The 22,667-nt window shown below is 38.5% G+C and overlaps 1 protein-coding gene across 2 annotated transcripts; it reads left to right on the forward strand.

Annotated features, from left to right (window-relative positions):
- Positions 1 to 19,050, forward strand: LOC114463882 (uncharacterized). 2 transcript variants are annotated; one of them, XM_028447739.1, is made up of 6 exons: positions 1 to 543; positions 8,194 to 8,414; positions 9,767 to 9,866; positions 10,090 to 10,185; positions 10,358 to 10,869; positions 12,438 to 19,050. In XM_028447739.1, exons 1-6 carry the CDS (start codon positions 502 to 504, stop codon positions 13,849 to 13,851), a joined length of 2,385 nt encoding a protein of 794 aa, XP_028303540.1. In that variant the 5' UTR covers positions 1 to 501; the 3' UTR covers positions 13,852 to 19,050. The 2 variants fall into 2 exon arrangements, with proteins under 2 accessions (XP_028303540.1, XP_028303541.1); XM_028447740.1 differs by lacking the exon at positions 8,194 to 8,414.
- The last annotated feature ends 3,617 nt before the right edge of the window (positions 19,051 to 22,667 follow it).

The following is a 22,667-nucleotide window of genomic DNA, read 5'->3' on the forward strand; positions in this document are numbered from 1 at the left end:
GCAGCAGAGGCTGCATCCTGCACTAGGCTTCGTCGAGCACTTTCAGCCACAGAGGAAAACGTCCACAGGGAAAACGCAGCGTCTGATTGGCTCCCCCACCCAGGAAAAGCCTCCAATCAGACACCGTGCTGGCTGTGAGGCTGAGTGTTTCCCCTCTCCATCTCTGAACTCACTGTGCCAGCCTGTGCTCTCCTCTATGGTTGCATCTCCTCGTGTATTGAAAGTGTATGTCTGTGCGTGCTGGATGATGCTCGGATCTGGAGCACTGGAGAACAGGGAGGGGCAAGGATGGAGATGCTGAGGAAACAAGATGATAAATGAGAGCAAAAGAGGAGAAACATCAAGCAAATAGCACACATGCTGAGCAGGGAGGCGAAGTGAAAGGGAGGAGGGGAGAGAGAACCCAGAAGAAGAAAGAGGATCTGCTGAAGGAAGCAGCAGCAGCAGCATTGCTGAATCTCATCCAAATCAAAGAAAGCTGTCTCCACTGTTGCCGTGACGATGGGGTGCTGGCTATCTGGACCATGGATGAGCGACCAATCGGTGAGATTCTGACAAAACTGATGCTTATGCTTTCTTTTTTTTAAATGTTTTTAATATATATATTAAAGAAGATGTTCATGCTAAAGCTTCCTGTGCAGATTTAAATGGAATCAAGATCACGGCTACTGTGCTTGTGTGTGTGTGTGTGTGCGTGGACCACAGGCAACCATATTTCCTTAATAAATGTAATTTCATAATTGGATAATGTACTTGTATGAGTCATATCTCCTTGTTCCTATCTTTACCTCCTGAGAGCTCGCCTCTCTGCACCCACCGTACATTCAGGTGCCATTTTGTGCTTCCCATCTCTCGCTGTACATTGATGTGTGCGAGCATTTCTGTGGTGACTCATGATTGTCATGATGTTCTGGATTTCATGTTACAATTGAAGCAAGAGGGAATGCAGGTTTTCATGCATTTTCCTTAAACTTTAAACACATATGTGCACATTTTATTTGACTTGCTCTGACTGCGTATCATGCACTGGAAAAACCGTCCTCCATCCGACCATATAGTGTCTTGTGACCAATTGCGTAACATTAAACCAGTATTTAGAACAATATTGAGGACATATATTCATTTAAATGGCAGAATGTGAGCTAGGATTTGATCCCTGTAATGATGAAAGCTCTTTTACCCATAATGCATGACTGTATTGATGCATTCCTTTAGGAGTTTTGATGGTTGTTTTGCTGTTTTTGGTCTTTTTAATTAAACAAACCAACTGAAATATACCTTAGTTTACGTGTGAGGACGAAACTCCCATAACTCCAGAGCTTAACAGCATGTTCTGATTAGGTAAGCAGTTGTATCTTTAATATTCACCCCCCCACGCAGTTTGTACCACAGACTTCTCACGTCACATTTTTAGTGTGAAAGCACAGTCGAAATTAGCACTTTCAGACACCGTGGTTGTTATTTTTTGACTCATGCCATTAGGGAAGTGTTTATTCTTAGTGATAATTTGCAATCTTTGTTTTGTATAGTATAAATATCTGATCAGTGAAATTGTAACTAAAAAAGATCATAATGTTAAATCTCAGAACAGAATTCCAGAAGAGCCTGCAAATGCAATATTTATTCAAGTTGTTTTCTCAGAATCTATTCCTGTTTGGAAATCTGGGGTTTGGGATTTTGGGGAAAAAAAAAAAGCTGCAGAAGCTTCAAAATTCCAGAGTACACAGCAGAGTCTGTTCCTCCAGCCTTAGTCTAAAATCCTCTTTCTAAGCCATAGGCTGGCAGCTAAACCAGCTGAACACTAGCCATCGTTATTATGTTTGTCTAACCTGAAATTATCTTCTAGATCATTACAGTGTTTTGGAAAAAATAAGCCATCGCAGAAAATTGACAATCAGTGACATTCATTCATTTATTGCACTTGAAATGTTTTTTTTAAGAAAACTGAACCTCTTGTTGTTTTTGGATGAAAAACACCTCCTGATGTGATTTATACATAGAAAATAATGTAATTTGTCTAATTATATGAGGAACAAAATATGTTAAAACATGATCTAGATTGTAAGTATAGGCCAATTTATGTACAAATTATAAAATGCCTGATGGATTAAACGTCTTAAACTGGTGGTTCCTCAAACCCAAACTTATTCTGAACTTTTGCTTTGTACAATAACCCCTTTTCTTTTAAAGCATGTGTCAAACTCAAGACCCGGGGGCCTAATCCGGCCCTGTACAGAATCTAATTCAGCCTGCAGGAGAATGTAAAAATGACAGAGAAAACATTTATCATTGTGTGAAATATCAACTAATTCCCTCCAAATACACAAATTCAATTAAAATCATCATTTTTTATCTCAAATTGTTGTAGGAACTCAAATAGTACAAAAAATGGCCCCAAACTGAATAAAAATTGGTCACAAAATCAAATAACTATGTGTAATGTATGTGTAATCTGAATTTGTCACTTATTGATGGGATATTGTTGGTGCCTTTCATACTGTATATAATTTACTGTATATGTGGAAGTGCAAACTAGAGCACACCAATGATGGAATTGCTAATTTTCCCATCTAAAATCTGCATTTTACTTGAGATGGAATAGGACTGTATTTGAACCTGAACTAAAATGAGTTTCCCTACTTTAAAGTGTCGACATCACGGCTGTGGGCCGACCATAATGTCCATAAAGTCCACAGAATGACTTTGTACCACGTAATGAGGACAATACGTACAAACGTAATGAAGTCAAAAGTAACGCATCCTACTGTTCACTCCTAAACATTTGTGACTTAGTGCTTTCTCTTGAACATATACCTTTTGATTTCTCTAAAGTAAAACTGCTGGGGACTATAACCAGGGCCGGCTTTAGGTCATTTGATGCCCCAAGCAAGAGTGGACTTTGCCACCCCCAACAAGTAGTTATTGTTTTTTTTTTAAGTCTATACACTATTTATTTTAAAAATCAAGACAAAAAAATGCAATTCTGTGACACAACAAACCATTGAAAGAAATACAACCGATTTTAAAAATTTGTATAATACACTATAATACAATATAACACAGTGCAAATATCCTGAGGGAACAACAACAACAATGGTGCAAAATCCAAAGGCAATGCAAAACAGTGAAATCAAAAGTTAAAATAAAATATAAAAGTTTTAGTGCAATGAAATTTCTACTTTTTTGTTTGGTTCTAATAGTCAGTAATAAAAATATTAAAACCAAAGAACACAATAGAATTATATAGAATAGAACAAGAATTAAATTATGATAAATATGCATAAACATGGATAAATAAAGATTTTTAATATTAATATTCAAATGAGATTAAAAAAAATGTACAGTGGTTGTAAATGGTGTTTCATGTTTATTTTATATTTTTAATTATTTTTTTTTTTTTATTTGGGGGAGGGGGGCTACATTGTGGCACCGCTCCAGCAGATGGTGCCCAAGCCGGCCGCCTGGTTTGCCTGGCAGGAAGGCTGACCCTGACAATTTTTTTTTACATTTCTTTTTTTAATTTCTTCCAAAAAATGGTAGAATTTCTTCACAATTTTACTCCACATTCGTTTTTAAATGGTCGTGTGACTATAACTTCAGAAATATTTTGTGTGTTGCATTGTGGGATTTGGAGTTTCGTAAAAGAATGCAAAGATGGCGATAAAGCTACATGTTTTTTTGTATTCTTAACGTGATTTCTTGTGTTTCTTTGTCAGACATTGAGTCACTTGACATCACTTTGTTCTGGTTTGTTTATCGTGTTTTTCCGTGATATGACTTCTCTCCGATTTCGGCAGTAATCAGGTGTTTCAGTGAAAAACCAAAATATCGACCTCCGCCAATGTTTTTGTTTTCAATCCGTGAAAACTCCAAAAATGTCACATTGTCGCACTTTTTGAGGCTAACATGACATCAGTGGTGGTGCATGAGAACAACATTTGGATGAAAAACAGGTACAGTTGTTAATTATCGTTCCCAGCAGTAGCCATACAGTGTTGGAAAGTCAAATGTTTTGTTTTTTTCTGGTCCGCCCCCCAAATGTTACTCATGAACTTGACACACCCATTGTAGATGCTATGGATATCATATCACATGTCATAGTATGTATGATTACTGAATGTAGTTATGTAACCTAAAGGTAGAAACTTATAGGTTTAAAACCAATTCACTGCAGTTGTTGAACATTGCAAGAAAGTGACTAAATCTGATTATTCACATTTCTTCTGTACATTTGTGTGTGTGTGTGTGTGTGTGTGTGACACATGCCTTGTAGTGTGTGTGAGGAGTGTGTGTTTCATGGCAACACATGGCTGAATGATGCACTGTTATGCTTTGGAACATTGGGTCCCACCTTCCATATGGAGGATTCTTTAGCGCGTGTTACACACTGTATTCTAGCATTGTTTCAGGCTGTTTGTTCTTGGAAAGGGTTTCCCTGATGTCATTAGCATCTTCCAGCTGGACAAATTGTGGGATTATAATAAAGTGATGATTATGATCCATTAATGCACGTTTTTGCCATTTCAAAGATCTGCTTACATTGTTTTATTCAAATTTATACAACTTTGAGGGTTTAGTGTGGCTCATTTTGTTTTTAAATGTTTCCTTTTCCAGTTGAGAATCAACAACATGCACAGAACATCTGGTTCTGGTCTCTGGTTTGTTTTTTGTTTAGTTTTTTTTTTTTTTTTGCACCATCCACCAAGTCCTATTCCTTATATTGTTAAAACTCTACTTGGCAAATAAAACTATTCTGATTCTGATTCTGATTATTTGGCACAATTAATTAAACATCAATTGCAAACATTTATGAGATACAATAACTGTTACAACCTGTTGTAAAAATGATGTTATTAGTTTCTGTATCAATCTGACCACCCCTGTTGTAGGAACTTAGACTTTCCTGAACTCTATTTCAGTGGTTTCCCATTTCTCTGCCACTTTACCCTCTTTGTTTTGTTTCCATTTCATCATCTTTCTTAATTAGAAAGTTTCTATTTGTACGGTTGTCGTACGGACAACCTCCGGTGCTATTGGTATGTTTACCAAAATACATGTACGTAACGTCTTAGGTCTAGGGTTAGGTTATAACCCAATATCGCAACAATTTTTAGGGTTAGGGTTAGGGTTAGGTAAAGGTTGAGTCTTAGGTTTAGTGTTAGTCACGCGACCTAAACTGGCCATTGAGGAGTGCTGTGCACAAATAGAATGTTGGTATATCAGAATCAGAATCAGAATCAGAATCAGAATCAGAATCAGAATTCCTTTATTAATCCCAGGGGGAAATTGCGTTTGTTACAGCCACAGAGAAAAATCACAAATAAAAGAATAAAAACATTAATAAAAATGAAAGAAAGAATAAACATTAAATAAGTGTATACAGTAATTAAGTAAAACACTGTTAAAAATAGGGACCAGATACACACACATTACAGTAGTAGAAAATAAAGTAGGATAGATAATACTACTACTACTACTACTAATAATAATAATAATACAAATATACAAATTATAAACAAATATAATACAGATATTTACAAAAATAATACAAATATACAAATATGATTTAGATATGTACAACAATCAAGCTATGAGGTTACAGTGATGAATAATAAGTTTGATCGCCACAGACAGGAATGATTTCTTGTAGCGTCCATGGTTGGATCAGCCTGGTGCTGAAGGTTCTTCTGTGACTGACCAGCACATCATGGAGTGGGTGGGACTCATTGACCAAGATGGCCTTCACCTTGGAAAGGCTTCTCCTCTTTGTCACCACTGTCAGAGTCCATTTAATCCCCACAACGTCACTGGCCATGTGGATAAGTCTGTTGGCGTCTGCGACCCTCAGTCTGCTCCCCCAGCAAACAACAACGTCGAGGATTGCACTCGCCACTACTGACTCATATTGATACGACAACCGTACGGATAGCCACTGCCTCTTGATTAATATCACAACATTTTACCAAACATGTTGAATAGGGTTAATTGATAAATGGTTGCTAATTATGGGAGCACGGTGACAAAGTGGTTAGCACATCTTCTTTGCAGCAAGACGGTCCTGTGATCAACTCTGATCCTTTCTTTGTGGAGTTTGCATGTTCTCCCCGTGCTTGTGTGGGTTTTCTCCCACAATCCAAAAACCTGAATGTTAGATTGATTGGAGCCGTCGAGGAAGGTGAACAGCCATTACATTCATTCAAAGGGGCCACTTTACACTTTAACGTCATTTTCATAGAGTCATTAGAGTTTAGGGGAGGTAATCCCACAGTTCTGCCACAGGAAGTAGTTTGTACAGTAAATGTGCCAGAGGAAGACTTTTCTCTCAGTGCCTGAGATGTTTGGTTGAAACCAGAGAATGCATAGTTAGCAAATGAAGGCTGGTAACACTGTAAAAGATGACAGCTATTACATTTTCACTGTAAAAAAAAAAATGCATTGAAAAATATTATAAATATGTTCTTCATGCATTGATATTAGCATGTTGTATGCTACATAAGGAAATTATTCCTTATGTTTCATGAATGCGCAATGGCCCCAATCTGGTCGCTCCAATAAAAACATCAGCCTCTGTCACGACACTGATGTATTCTGATGTATTCCATAACTTATTAACTCATTCAATCTCAGTGCTTCAATAAAACATCCAATGAACTATCCCACGGTCACCTTTAAATAATTCTACATAAAATTAAAAAAAAAAAAAAAAAAGGCCAGCATAGCATAATCTAAGCTTGTCATATTTGTATCTCATGAAAAAAAAAATTCTCTATAATTTATTTCCAACACGTCAATGTTTGGACATTGTTTAAGGTCATCAATAATCCACATCCTTCAACATCAGAAGAGTCATTTTTGTTCTACCTACTAAACAAACAGAAGACTGAGAGCCCTAAATAAATCACTAATAAGACATTTATAATGTAAAAATGACATCACCAGGGGCAAATCTTCTATATATCTATATATTCATACATAATTAAATTCTGGTAACACTTTACTTGAAGTTTTATACATAAGGCTGACATTATGCAGTCATTATCTGTCATTAGCATGAATAAGATGTCATGAAAGCTGTCAATCATTGTCATCCACTGGATTATGACACCTTTGGAGCTATGTTGGCATTTTTTGGGTTAGTGGAGGGATCTAGTGGGGTTAGGGTTCAGGTTAGGATTAGGGGTTAGGGTAATGAATGACACTTCATGACACCTTATTCATGCTAATGATAAGTGTCATAATAATGACAGCGTAATGTCAGCCTTTATGTATAAAACTTCAAGTAAAGTGTGATCAAATTTCTAAGTCACATAACAATGATATACAACCTACACATATTTACTATAAAACTTCCCTGGTGTTTGTAAAAGCTCATAATGAATCAATAATAAAATCAAGAAATTATTTGCAGAGTAGGGAAAACATTGTACTTATATCATCATGTAAATCAAAGTATTGCCTTTTAAAGAAGAGCTTTTTTTTAGGTTTAAAGAGCCAGCGAGGTCGCCATCTTGAATGGTACGCAAAGCATGATGAGTTGACTTTTCATTGTGCAGCTCATTGCTTTAATGTGTTTGTGGCTTTGTTTGTATTAACACAGAGACAAAGTATAGCAAAATTATGTAGATTATTTTACTGTGTTTTATCATCTCTGATTAAATAATTCACATTTGTGTCTGTAATCGTCTTTTCATCCATGGCCTCTTTAAACGTTTCCAATGTTTGACTGACTTAAATAACTTTCCTATTATCAGTAATTATAAACTTAATATCATGTAACTGCAGCATGTGTGATCATAATTAGTGTTAAATTAACTTGTGTGTTCACATCGTAATTGGGAGTTGGGTTCTCAACTGGTCTCACCCTGGGGCCCACATTTTTCCCCTGTCATTAAATCGTGACCCACTTTTTTTTAGAATTCAACCAACCAAATTTAGTTTTTTTTTAGTGTTCAAAACACACATACAGTATATCTTTTTTTTTTTTTTTTTTTTTTTTTTATTAAATCTATATGTTTTCTTGTGCAACATGCATTTCACAGTATGCCTGTCAAAAGAAAAGTTTCTTTCAAAATAAAGGACAAGTCCAACATGAGAGACATTAAGTATGTATTTATTTTTGACCAGCTGTCCTGGGCTTGGCCATGGATGTGTGATTGATCTCTAAAACATAGCTGCTTCTTTTTTTCCTTAAAGACGAATGGGCGGAGCCTAGCACACATGAGCCAACGGGATGCTTTGCGAATCCTCGCTGCCAATCAACGTCCAATCACAATGCAGATCAAGAGCCAGAGGGCGCGTGGTGGCAAAGGAGCAGCATCGTGGGAACCACTTCCACTTAACTTACAGCATCTCAACCTACCACTGCCACTGATGGGGGCGGGGCTTAACACATCGAGCCCCTCCTTCCAGGACAGGTACACAACCTGAACATTGACCACTTCCGGCAGCACCCACAGGCTGATGTTTTCTGAGATTATGAAGAGTAAATAGAGGTTTTTCTTCTCAGTGGTGTTCACTCATGTCACTGTGTTATGATGGGTGTGGACGTAGTTTTACAAAGAGCAACACATCGGCATTGATGCATAAAATTATAACTGCAATTGCATAATTGATGATTTATTACAATTATGGCGTAATTATAAATGTAATTGTAATTTTAAAAATTTGTTTCTGTCGTACTTGTAATTAAATTGTAATTCGCTTTGTAATTCTATTCAATTATAATTGACAATTCTATGAAAATTGTCAATTATAATTTAAGGCAAAACTGCGGAACCATGTTACAGTTCTATCTACAGTTCTACATATGTAGGTAACAATTATGAAAATGTGTTTTCATATCAAGCTTTCCCACATTTTAACATTGAAAAAAAATATTAAACCTATATTTTCATTGAACCCAAAACATAATTAACAAATAAATAAAAATGTAATTGACACCAACCGTGGTGTGAGTGTTCAGTGGTCTGTCAGATGTTCCTCAACGAGGAGCATCACTTGCCTTCACTACTCAGAATTTTTCATAAATTTAATGAATAATAATAAATAAAAAATTTTAGTTCAATACTGTGCTTTTCCAGATGATTATCCCTTAAATACTGTATGTATTTTTTCTGAGAAATTAAAATGCTGTAAATTCCTATTGCGGTTTGTTATGTATGCAAAGAGGTTTCCTTCTGATAAAGAGGTTGGGGGTTCGATCCCAGTCTATACTTGTCAAAGTGTCCTTGGGCAGGACCCTGAACCCTATGTTGCTCCCAATGGTCGACTTGCACCTTGCATGGCAGTCCATTTACCATTTAAAAAAAAAATATTATTATATATTTTTTTCTAGCAGCCGAAAGTAGATGGCACCAAGATTTACATACTCCAGTACAGTAGGTGGTGATATGCACCTATTCAAGTTGGTTGCAACACGCCATTAACCAAGAACAACAACAACAAGTCAATTTAACATTTTTTCTTTGGGTCTTTTATTTAGGTTATTCTGCTATTGTATTTTACTCAACAAGCAACCAATTTGTAGTAAAGGTTCCAATTAACATCATGTTACGTAATAAAACATGCTCACACATGAATGCATTTGCACACTCAGCTTACAGGATGTATATGTAAAAGTATTTGTAAAACTTGAATAGACACCACTTGCTGAGGAATCTAATGAAAAGATAAACACAGCTTGATTCAGTTCCTTAGTCATGATTATCAAAAATGTCCAAATATGGTTTGTAAAAATGCCAAATTGTCCCTTTTTTGTCCTTCTCAGACATTATTACAACCATCTATCTTTGCCACAAGACCACTGTGATGGACGCTACAGCTACCTTTCCAGCTCCCCACGGGACACAGTGGATATCAATCACCAGGTGACACTGAGAACCACACAAATATGTTTACATAAAAATGCTAAACTGCACACTTGAAATGATGGTAGAAAAATGTTGAATCATGGAAAGTGAATTTAGTTCCAAGTAAACAGACCTAAGTTTTGTAATTTTGTGTTGGTTATTAACACACACGTTTAAATTTGTGTTAAAACTCGTTACTTCGAAATCACCAAAAAAATGACATTTCATATTTAACACCCAGGATTCTAAACTTGCTCATCGTCGACCAAAGGGACACAACTGCCTGATGGGATGCTGCAACACAAGCATGGAGGAGCCCAATGCCTGTCACAGTCAGGTATCCAAAAAACCACAATTCTTCAGCTTTTGTCCAGTAGCGACATCTTGGTTTGAATAAAGTAAATTCAGTTGAGCTAAGTGGAAAAGAAGTGCAATGTTTAGTTATTGCATAAACTGTTTTGCATGAAATTTCTTTTACAATCTCTTGAACTGTGTGCACTTTGCTCCAGACCGATGATGAGGACTACATGCTGGACAAGCCGCTGGGCTATCTGCCTCTTCACCATGAGCTGGACAGCGGTCTGGGTTGGACTGATGGCTCCATCCATCAAGGTGACCTGTCAGGCCTTGAAACCGAGGAAGGAGGCCTGGAAGATTGTCATTCCCACGGGGGTCTTGCTCCAGGAGGATGCGGTGGTTATGGAGGTGGCTCCCCTTCTTCTGAATCTTTCATTTCGTCAGAGCTCAGTGACTCAGGCTTTTACAGTGTGAGCACTGGAGAGTTCAGACACTTCCAAAGGCTGCTGGAGAAGCGGATGCGTCTGTACAATGCCAGGCTGCAACATCAGGGCGAAGTATGCGAGAGGCGTGAGAGGCGCGACAGCTGTCCCAAAAGTCATCGGGAGCTACTGGAGGCTATTCCCGAGGCACTGACCATGCAGCCTCATTGTCAGCGCCTGCAGCTGGAGATGGAAGAGGACCAGGGTCCTATGATGGACCTTCCACCTCGAAGACTCTTCAGGTGAACAAGTTAAAGCAAATATCAATACATTTGTATCTAGTTTGAGTTCACATGTAGTTTTTTTTTATTAAGTCGTCTCGCTATTGCCACTTAAAAAATTAAGCTAACATCAGGCTGTCATTATTATGACATGACACCTGTCATTAGCAGTGACGTGCCGTGAGCACTAGGGTTGGGTGGGCAGGGCGTTCCTAATCGAGGCCACCAATGTCAACACCAATGACAATGTCATATGTTTCTGCTGGCGTTCATTTAGCGCAATTTACAACAAAGTCATCTCAATGCGCTTATAAAAATATGAAATTCATAATGAGAAAGAAAAAACCCATTAAGATCCACATGAACGAGCATTTAGCCATCAAAATCAACTTTGTAAAGCACCATTAAATAAACATAAACAGTTATTTAGTATAGCCTCCATACAAGATATATCTCGTGACAACAACTCAGAACAGCCTCAGAGAGGCGCATCCACAAAGCCAAAATCCTTCCTTGTGTGCCTTTCACTGTAGAAAATACAAACAATTTTCTGACATTACCTTTGCTGAAGGTCTGGTAGCTCAGGTGTTGGTCTCTCATCTTTTAAAAACTGTCGTTTTTCCTCAAAAAAAAGAACGTAGCAGCAGCGGTCACGTGATATGACTTCACTAATGCACTGTGAACTTACGTATAGCATTTAGCATAGCACGGTTACGTCCAAAGGCAGCGTAGAGAGCTGCCTTTGGATGATTAAATGATTGTCATCTTGGGGAACTGACTGCGCATGCGCAAACACATAAAACACGCTACGGGAACAGAGGCAGAGCAGCAATGTGCTTTTGAGAAAGGGTGTGGCCTCCTTCTGCCTTACAGCGGTTAGGAAATAGCGATGTTTAGCAATTTGGGCTATGAAAAGCACAAAATGCTAACACTTTAAAACTTATAGGTACTGTAGGCTATCGGAAATTGAAAAATAAATAATTTATAATTATATTATAATTAAAACAAATAATCAAAATATCAGTTCACCCTTGGGTAGGCACTGCCTGCCTTGCCTACCCTGATGACTCGTTACTCTCATTAGCATGAATAAGCTGTCATGAAGGCTGTCATTAGGTGTTGTTCGTTACCCTTACCCTAACTCTTTGTTAAACATAACCCCTAACCCTAACCCTAACCCTAACCGAACACCAAAGAAAGGCGTTGGCCTGTGCCTACCTTTGATTCCCATCTAACTGGGAAGGCTCAGAACTTCTCGGGCGTCTCATTGAGAAAAAACGTTACTTTACCTAGCCCCACTAGATCCCTCCACCTAACCCAAAAAATGCCAACATAGCTTCAAAGGTGTCATAATTTAGCAAACGACACTAAGTTACAGCCTTCATGACACCTTATTCATGACAGTGTAATGTCAGCCTTATGTATACAACTTCAAGTAAAGTATTACTGAATGGAATCTATGAAAACTATGATTAACACTGATAGTAATACCAATTATTTCCCAATCACTTGTTAAGGATCACATCTACTTGTGAAGTAAATTTATTTGCAAAAATAGTTGAGGTTACTTTTTGTTTCTTTGTTTTCAGGGTCTCATCAGTCCAGTTTCACAAAGCTGACCGACCCTGCCTGAACCGTCACAGCTCCAGCAGTGGAGCTCTTTTTAACCCTTCATACAGTCATGCTGGGGTCCCACGAATGGCCGGTCCCGTCCTCTCCACCTGCAGCACCCCGTCCAGCCACCGGAGACCGCTGGTTCCCATTCAGCAGCAGCAGCATTATCAAAGTTCCAGCTCAATGGGGATGCTGAGGAGAAGCCGAACCTTGCACTATCACCCTCCTCCTCATGAGTACCGCCGCAGGGCCAGTCACCCAGCCTCCCCCTCCTACTGTGCAGCAACACTACACCACTGTGGAGGCGTCCCTCCACCCAACGTTGGTCCACGAGGTGTGTCAGAGCAAGGAGAGCTACTGATGCCTTCTCATGCTGCAGGGATGTCTCTATCTCCTCAGCAACACCCCTCAGCTCTAGGACATTGTATGGTTGGTAACAATCATGAGCACTGCTATGAGAGCAATCCTAACGGGCAGATCCCTCATCACGACTGGTGGCACTCGCAGGAACGGATTTTGATGCCTGAGCCGGTTATGGATGAGGGAGAACAAGAGATGGAGAGAGAAATGAAACAAAACCGGCTAATGCAACAGGAGAAAGAGCTTGAGAGGGAGAGAAAGATCCAGGAGGAGATGGAAAGAGAACGACAAGAGCTGGAGAGAAGCCGTGCCAGAGAGCAACATTATAACCACCAGGGTGTGGTCCACCCTCCTCAGGTCGGAGACATCAACGATACGTGGCCTAAACAGGCCAGTCGGCAGTCTCACGGGGGCAGTGGAGGAAGAGGTCTCTACAGCACGCTGGAAGGTCACACTGGTGGCGGCGCTGCTTCTGGATGGGATGCAAATAAAACACAGATCAACACAAGTTCCAGCATGACTCAGCCAAAGGTTCCTCCAAGCTCCAAACCTAACCCTAACTCTCGGGTCTCAAGAAGCCAGTTACTGAGAGACAGAGCATCGCAGCTGGCTGATGAGCGCAGCGGGATGAGCACGGATGAGGAGACGAGTACTGACATGCTGCTAGGTCGGTATTGGAGCCGAACAGAGAGGAGGGAACACTTCTTGTTAGCCCGTGAGCAAAGGCAGCAGCAATTGCAAGCGAGAGCAGGGACTGTACGGGACACCCCCAACAGGGGAGGACTTATCACAGTGGGAGGAAGAGGAGCATCAGTCATAGATGGAGGAGGAATGGACATCAGAGGAGAGGGAGATGGACGGTGCAACACGGTCCTGGAGCTCAGTCAGAGAAAGCTGAGCCGTTTGCGGAACAGAAAGCTGTTGGATGACTGGACGACAGTAGAGGAGCTGCTGACTCATGGGACTAGGCTGGACAACCATGAGGACATCATGTGTTCTAGCTCTTTGCTGACAGTGACCACTGTCTAAATGCATGGACACCACATCTGACTAAAGTGTGTGTAGAAAAAGGGTGATCTGATCATGGAAATGCAACATTTAGTTTGACCTACTTGTTGGGGCTTTTAGTCTGGTTTTGAATACAAAGGACTGTCCTTTTTTCGCCCCAGTGGTGAACACCCTTTTTAGTTCAAATTTCTCCAGTATTTTAGGGTATTGTACATGTTTTGAGGGGCAAAAAATCATTGGGTTTGATTTGTTGCAACCTTAAACCTCAAAGCTAGATGCTAGGTTTGTCCTTTCTGGTACTTGCAGTACATTACCTGACCTCCCCTGCGAACTCACACCCAATATTTGCCACCCAGCCTCCTGCCTGTCCATTTGAGTCATGTTTCTGGTGTCAATGCATTATTTACTACTCTATGGACAGCAGCATGAAGCACATGTGTTGAAGTAATTAGATGATAAAACCATGCAAGTAATCAACATATGAAATACACAAATCATCCTTTACATGTGAAGCACAAAGAGGAGCTGCCACTGGCTTTAAGGACAAGATGATTGACACAAATGCTCCATTGTTCCTTGTTTAAATATACGAGATGAAAAACATCTTCACTGTCTTTACTGTGCATCACATCAACAGGTGGCTTTATGTGAGTAGAACCACTGTAAAGCACTGTACGTTTGTGTGTGTAAAGCCCATCACATAAAACCAAGTGTTTGCATGTTACAACCAATAGCAAACAACCAAACAATTAGAGTTCATGTCATCACATGCTTTATGCGTTGACTTAGAATAATGAGGAAAATTAGTGTCAAAATCTAAGTTGGGACTCAAATCTTAAAGGAACACAATGATTTGGTGTACCTGAACTGTGCAAAAAGGATGAGACACATAACTCTCACTTCAGCTTCACTTCAACATCCAAAAAAATATTGTATAATTGTCATCAAAGCATTGTTTACAGATCCATCTAAAACATTTTCTACAAACCTCCGCCGAGCAACAAATATCTTCCTTGCCAGATATTAGTTAGTGAATCAGTTATCTCGATCCATGATCCGGATCGAGATTCACTCTTTAATTCACTCCATAATTAATGATACAGTAGGTCCAAATGTATGGGCACCCATATTTCTTTCGAAAAATTGCAAAGAAATGCAAGAAACCAGATCACATCTGGATGAAACTTGGAGGTGTAATTGGAAAATCAACCCTAAATAAAATTTCATAGATTGGTTCGTTAGGTATGAATTTTTGAAATTTCGCAAATTATTAGAGATTAGGATTTTTTTTAACCTGATCCAGAATCAGTATATTGTTCCAGATCCTCTCCAAAATCTAATGGAATAAGGTCTATCTTTGGTTAAAATGTTGTCAAAATCCATACTTATGACCTAATCCTGCCAACAGACAATATATGCAAACAGCATTAGTGTAAATTCTGCAGTGCAGGAAATCATGCAATAATACCTTGAGTCATCCATAAAGTCGTCTGCACCATTATTTTAAGCGACTTGATTTCAATCAAACACATGCACAAAGTGACACCTCAAATGCATGGTAAACGTAGACCAGCAACAGTAAGGGGATATGTAGATATTCACAATGTTACTTAACGTTTTCCATCAGATGTCACCCAAGAAAACAACTTTTTTGCACATGGTTTTTATACAAACTGTTTCCCAACCTATCAACACCCGGGACTGAGGCCAGTGGAATGACTGTAGATAGAACGAAATTGTGTGTCGATGTTTCCTTTATTAACTTATTATCTTAGTGATTTATGGAGGAATCTAAGAAAAATCTAGTTTCTCGTGATTGTGTTGGGGATATTTCAATACTTTGTTGTGATAGTTCAACAGTTTTTATGATCTTTAAAATGTTTCAACACAAAATAATTTACACGGGAACAAATGACGCTGTGATTTACCAAGGCGTGGACACAACCTGTGAATATTATTGTGGTTTTGAATTGCGGGATTGAAATTTAGCATTTCTTTGTGTTAACCTGACATGTACATATTGATTTTGTCAGATGGTGCAGTTTAGGGTGGGACACGATCCCCCCACCAGATGCCTCCAATGGTGTCTCATGGGATTAGAAAGCTGTGTGATATTATCTTACTATGTTTCACAAATACTGTCAACATTCATAGTGGTTCAGTTTGTTATGAATATTTACTGACGTCACTGACACTGTAATGCTTACAAGACCACCTCCTATTTTCAAAGCAGACCTTTTTTTGATGATTCCTACAGAAATTCTATATTTAGGAGGGTGTTTGTTGACATGAACACTGGAAGCAAATTATTGAACCTAGGCATGAACCTTAAGGCCTTGTACGAAGGGCACCTTAAATAGAATACTTACAATACTTTAGAGCTCAGTCTCACAAAGTTTGTGAATTTTTGTGCGTGGCAACACAATCCCTTCATGTTTTATGTGCTGCAGGTCACAATATTTGTTCGAGTTGCATGTCACGAAAAAGCGATTTCTGGTCTTAACCATAATCCAAACCCTTGATGAAGTGCTGCAATAAGATGCAATCGCACAAAATTTCTTCTGACCGAAACCCGTTGAGTTTGAAAATTGTGCCCGCAGCACACAAAAAAGAAAAGTCGTGTTGGCACACACAAAACATAAAAGTCTATTTTTTGTGACAGGGTGGCATTTAACCACGAGATTGTGTTGATAGTTTATTGCACAAATTGAAAAGCACACTTACAGCCTGTTGAGGACGAGCTTAATTAGCAGGTCGCGATTAAAAAAACCAATCGATTAGCCGTTTCCGAACCGTATGACCTAGTTCAGATCACTAAAGTACTGGTTCCAGCTCTAGTTTCAATTTTGATTCTTAGTCATTTCATGGAGGCAGGCCACTTTTAAACCTGCAGAACTAAAGCATCAGTTCACCACACCGCAAAAGTTAAGAAAATTGTGCCAAAACACTACACGCCAAAAGTTCTGTTGATTTTGATTAGATAATTACTTTTGTCCAACAATACAATGAGTGCCAACTCTAGAGAATCAGGAGATACACTAAACTTCTGAGTTAAAAAGTATATGTATATGTTTTGTATTTTTTCAGACATTGCTATTGCCATGCCAAACAAAGCTAACTATTCTTGTTTACGAGTTCTTGTCTTCAATGTGAATGTGACACACCCACTGATGATGTCACGGTCACCTAATCTGGAATCCATTGAAATGAAGTATGATAAACCCTCTAGCATGAGACAGGGTTAAGGAAACAGAACCAGCACACAACGCTTTTCTGAACCTAATAAATAACATTTACTAAGCTTCTTAAGGAGCAACTCAAACCCAGGTTTTGGCAGATCAGCCACTAGGGGAAAAATTCAAGAAATGCCTCGATCATGACATGCTCAGTTTATACAATAAAATCTCCAAAGAACAATCCATGCTATGCTAACCAGCTACTCAATATTCACTCTAACTCTTTATTCACAATTCTCTCAACCTAACCTACTTACCACAGATTGCAGAGTCAACAGGTGCTAGTTTTTATTGAAGGGTCACAAACCACCGTTCTCAGCCAATAGATAAGATTTGACTGTAATAGCTTGGTTTCAACCCATGGAAGGGTTAGGGTGACTGCCTTCCATGGGTTTCAACCTATGGAAGGCAGTCACTCTTACATCTTACAACAAATTAGGTCAAATTGAAATACTTTGACTAAAATGTAAAGAGTTGGACTAGGATCTGTCGACAACATTACTTCATACCGAATACATTTGTTTTCAGCAGAAAAAAGTGGTGAAGGTGTTTAGTCACCCTTTAAAGATAGTACTGCACTCGATACATGCGCTGTAAATGAAAGTGGCAAAATATTTGGTATTGCTGAAAGCTGATATCCGGAGTTTCTGAGAAACGTCTCAATGTCCCGCCTTAAACAGCCTCACTTCCTCCCACCGCCTCTCCCAATCTACCAGAAGCCACGCCTCTACTTTTCTGCATGCGCATGGCGGAACATAACAAGGTCGCATCGGGTTGCATTCATATAGGTCTATGTGTCAGGTAAGAGCCAAAATCATATTTACCTGTTTGCTGTTGTGACGCGAGGCCTTTGTTTCCGTGCAAAGTTCAAAAACACAAAGTCAAAGACTATTGGCTGGGAGCACTCGGCGATCGTTTCGATTTGTATAGGGTTCTAAAGGACAAAGGAGGGACTTATATACATTAATGTATATGAATGACCACCGGCAGTAGACTTGAGTAAAAGACTAGTTTTAGGTATTTCTTTTGCATTTTAAAATAATCATAAACACAGATTTCTCAGAAACTCTGGATATCAACTTTAAAGAAACAAGAGCACTCGGAAATCTCTGGATCAGTGATCCTGATCATGGTACATATGATCACTCACACTTTTAAAGGCTTGTCAGAAAATTCTATCCTCATTAATTACAATACAGTAGGTCCAAATGTATGGACACCCCCATTGTTTTAAAAAATCGCGATGACATTCGTAATCCGGATATGATCGGGATGAAACTCGGTGGAGCGTGGATGAGTATGGATATATACATTTTTTAAACTGATCCAGATCCCCTCAAAAGTTTAACAGAATCTTCCATGGGGTACAAGCGGTCTTTGGTCCAAATTTTGTCTGAATCTGTAAAGTACTTTTGACGCTGGCCTATGCTTACGAATAGAAGTTAATGCACTTTATCATAACCGTGTTGTCCACCAAAAGCTTGTGTGTGTAAATCAAGGCTACCTCTGGTTCTGTCAGCTTAAGAAAAAGCTTTGTGAAATGTCAAGGTCAAGTATGACCTTGTGAGGACCAAATATATAAATACACACTAAAAATGTCCCGCCTTATGTTTAATTCTTCTTGGTATTTAATGACAAATTTGAGTTAATACATGTTTTAAAACAGTCCTCCTTGAAACTGAATTACATCTGCAATGTATGTGTTTTTTACTCCAGCATAGGCCCTTTGCTCACGACCTGTACAGTGGCCATGCCCAGTTTCACTGAGAACCAGGGTCGGGGTCAATTACAAATGTGTAATTGTTAATTAATTACAATTATGGCATAATTATATTTGTAATTGTAATTTAAACATCTGTTGTGGTCGTAATCGTAATGAAATTATAATTGAGGTCAGATAATTAACTTTGTAATTGGAGTTGCCATGAAAATTCTATAAAAAATGTCAATTATAATTTAACACAAAACTGGGGAAGCATGATACAGTTCTATGTACAGTTTTACACATACAGCATGTAGTTAACAATTATCAAAATACGTTTCATATCAAGCTTTGCTCCATTATACCATTTAAAAAAAATAAAATCTAGGAGTATACTGACAGAAAAAAGGCTCAGACGCCCACAACAAAAATATTAAAACCTATATTTTCATTGATTAGGAAGCCTAACAAGGTAATCAATAAATAGGAATTAAATTAGATGATAGATATTTGTTATTAGTGAATTTTACAGATGATTTAGAACCCGTCATCATAAGAGATGCTAACACAAGAGGAAGGTTAACTTTTATTAGCTTATTCATTTCAGGCTCAGTAATTGTGATGAATTGTAATTAAAGTTTAGTTATTGAGTACGTAGATGTAATTGACTTTCTGAGGATAATAAACCAATTGTAATTGAATTGTAATTGGGGAAAATGCTGGTAACTATAATCATTATTGAATTGTAATTGAACATGGATAATTGAAAACTGTGACAAATGTAATTGACCCCAACCCTGGTGAGAACCACCTGAGTGAGCAAAAGGAAAGCTTAATACTTCCAAAAGCTTCCAGCCTTCATGTTACATTGTCACAATCGGGATTTTTTCTGTTTGTTTTCTCAAATCAGAGCATAGAAATTCAGAGTATACCATCAAATGTTTGGTGGAGAAACAGAACACTGTAGACTAACCTTGTTTACTTCCTCACTTTTCCCTCCCCCCTTTTCTCCTCTCCGGGCTGTGACTCAGTGTGAATAATGAATGACGAAAGGAGACATTTTTTCTCGCCGCCCCCTCCCTCTTCAGCCTCTCTGCTTACGTTACACAAGGACGAGCAGAGAGGCTGAAAATAGATGCTGCTGCTGCTGCTGCTGCTGGTGGTTGGTTGGTTGGTTGGTTGGTTGGTTGGTTATGATGTTGTGGTTCTTCTGTGATTTACAACTAAAAGCACACTGAAGCTGCAGACACCTGCTGCTGGCTAACCTTAACACACACACACGTATCCGACAATCCCTCCATCCAGTCTGTAACATTACCTCCATCTGTCTGTGCAAAGGGTACTTTACACCAAGGCAAGCTTTTGGAATATGATGTACATGTGATTGTAATAAAGAGATTTTAATTAGCTATGACATTGTTGTTTTGGGTCTTCATTTCAAAATGTGTCGGTTGTAGGGGTGTAACGATACACAAAAATCACCTCGATATTGATATGGTATATTAATTATTATTATTGTTTATTTATTTTATTTTTTTCAAATAATCTTATTTGAAACAACAGCAATAACAGGACTTTATCATTGTTAGCATGTAATTACTTAGTTCTGTTAAGTTATACTTGTGGCCATACCAGCCTGTCATTGCCTGATCCTGTTAGCTCTCTGAAGCTAAGCTAAGGTTAGCAGTTGGATGGGAGATCCCTGAGAATTCCAGGAGCCACAGTGGGGGACAGTCACCCCAGTGGCAACTGTCCTTGTGCCCTTGGGCAAGGCACTTCACCCATATTGCCTAGTATGAATGTAGTGTGTGAGTGAGTGTTGGTGGTGATCAGAGGGGCTGATGGCAGCCTCGCCTCTGTCAGTCTGCCCCAGGGCAGCTGTGGCTACAATAGTAGTTTACCACCACTAAGTGTGGAGTGAAAAATAATCCCTTAATTCTGTAAAGTGACTTTGAGTGTCCAGAAAAGCGCGATTTAAAATTGATGCATTATTAATATTAAGTTGTGTTTTTAAAGTTGTGCTTACTTGTAAACAGATGTAGTTCCATTTGACCGAGTCAAATTCCTCGTGTGTACAACATACACTTGGCGAATAAAGATGATTCTGATTCTGATTCTGATTCTGATTCCATTTACTCAATAATGATTAGTTAAAGTTACTCAACTTGACATAATTAAGTTAGTAGAACTTTTTCTATAACTTTGAGTATAAACTACATAATCTGTTACTAGTTACTTTGAATGCTGGGGTTTAAAATGTACCGCTATCTATTCGATTTAATATCAGCACAAATCATACATATTTTTATTAATTATTTTATAGCGTGAAATTAGAAAAGGCTTGATGAAGTGTTTTAGCTCAGAGAACAATAGGCAGCAACAGTAGCTATGAGAAAAACTGACCCATTTATTTTCACTTTTAAATAAAATAATATTCTTCGATTGAGGAAAACAATTACCATGAAAAATAATATATCAATAAATGTAATCAATATTATATTGGACATTTAACTGCAGGCTGATATAATCTGATACTATAGCAGCAGTTATGGGAAGTAAGGTCAGGCTTGATCACCCTGTAGCTGGCCACCTTTGATGAGGGTGTCCAGTGTAAAAAAGGCCAAAACACCCCCTGGTTCAAAGGAACACGACTGATGACGCGTCATCTGAGACACAGCTCCCACGCCACTCTCAAATGGTACAAAGGATGATTTAACATCACGTCCCGCATTTAATGATTCTGATTCTAGATAGTGGACAGATCAATATCGGATCAGGACACTTTATTGAACAAAACAAAAACGCTGACTGAATAATACAGAAAGAAGAGTACATGTGCATGTAATTGCAATAAAGATATTTGAATTAGCTATTACATGGTTGTTTTGAGTTATATTTCTCTTTGCTGTCTGGATTTTATGGGCTTCTTCTGGGTGTTTTTGCATCAGTAGTGAGTGTTTGGTTCTAGTTCAGCACGTCAGGGAGAGAAATGACTGCACATAGGTGAGCTTGACATTTTAAATATTTTATACCCTCATATCCTGAGTGTCTCCGTGGGCAGGTCGCCACGCCACACGCCCAGATACTCAGGATAATTGTGCATGCATGTGTCGGCGGAGGAGGATACGGATTTATTCATGGAAAAGTGATCAATTGCAGAACCAGAGCATGCATAACATGTAGAATAAATCCTAAAGGAATCTGAGTCTTGGTCCTGAAGCTGTGAGGGGGAAATATGGTAATTTGATGAAGGTAGGATTGCAGCACAGCAGAAATAAACATATTATGCATAATGAGTTGACACACTCGTGATGATTAGGAGTGTGGGAGAAATGTGACAATGCAGACGTCATTAGTAGGAAAAATCTTTAAGATCTGTGTGAAGTCCTTAAAGTGACACCAATAAGAAGGATCCTTTGTATTAATAAATGTGCACATCTGTTAAACAGACACACACAACTACTAACAGCTGGCAACACAACAGCACTGTAGTAAAAATTGATTCGGCGATGTATCGCAATATTTCACCGAGTGATTATTGCATTAATCCAAAAAAAAAATAAATAAATATCGTTTTTTTTTTAAACATGCTTTTTTGAAGAAAAAACATTACATTGCGCTAACATATGCATAGCATGTAGGCACCGAGTCACTAGGTGTGAATCACATCAGACCCTGTTAAACTACCTCAATCCTCAATGCATTTTAGCTGGAAGTTGATTGCATATTAACCAATGGTTACAGACATTTTAACCTTAAACATTAGAATTATTCTACAACTGAATAAAATTAAATAAAAAAAAAAATGACCATAGAGGATCATATAAAAAATAAAAAAAATAACCTCTACATATCAAATAAAAATAACCAATATTGGAAGATATTAGATGTTTTTTGCT

The sequence above is a fragment of the Gouania willdenowi genome, chromosome 5, assembly GCF_900634775.1.
Source record: "Gouania willdenowi chromosome 5, fGouWil2.1, whole genome shotgun sequence".
NCBI classification, from domain to species: Eukaryota; Metazoa; Chordata; class Actinopteri; order Blenniiformes; family Gobiesocidae; genus Gouania; species Gouania willdenowi.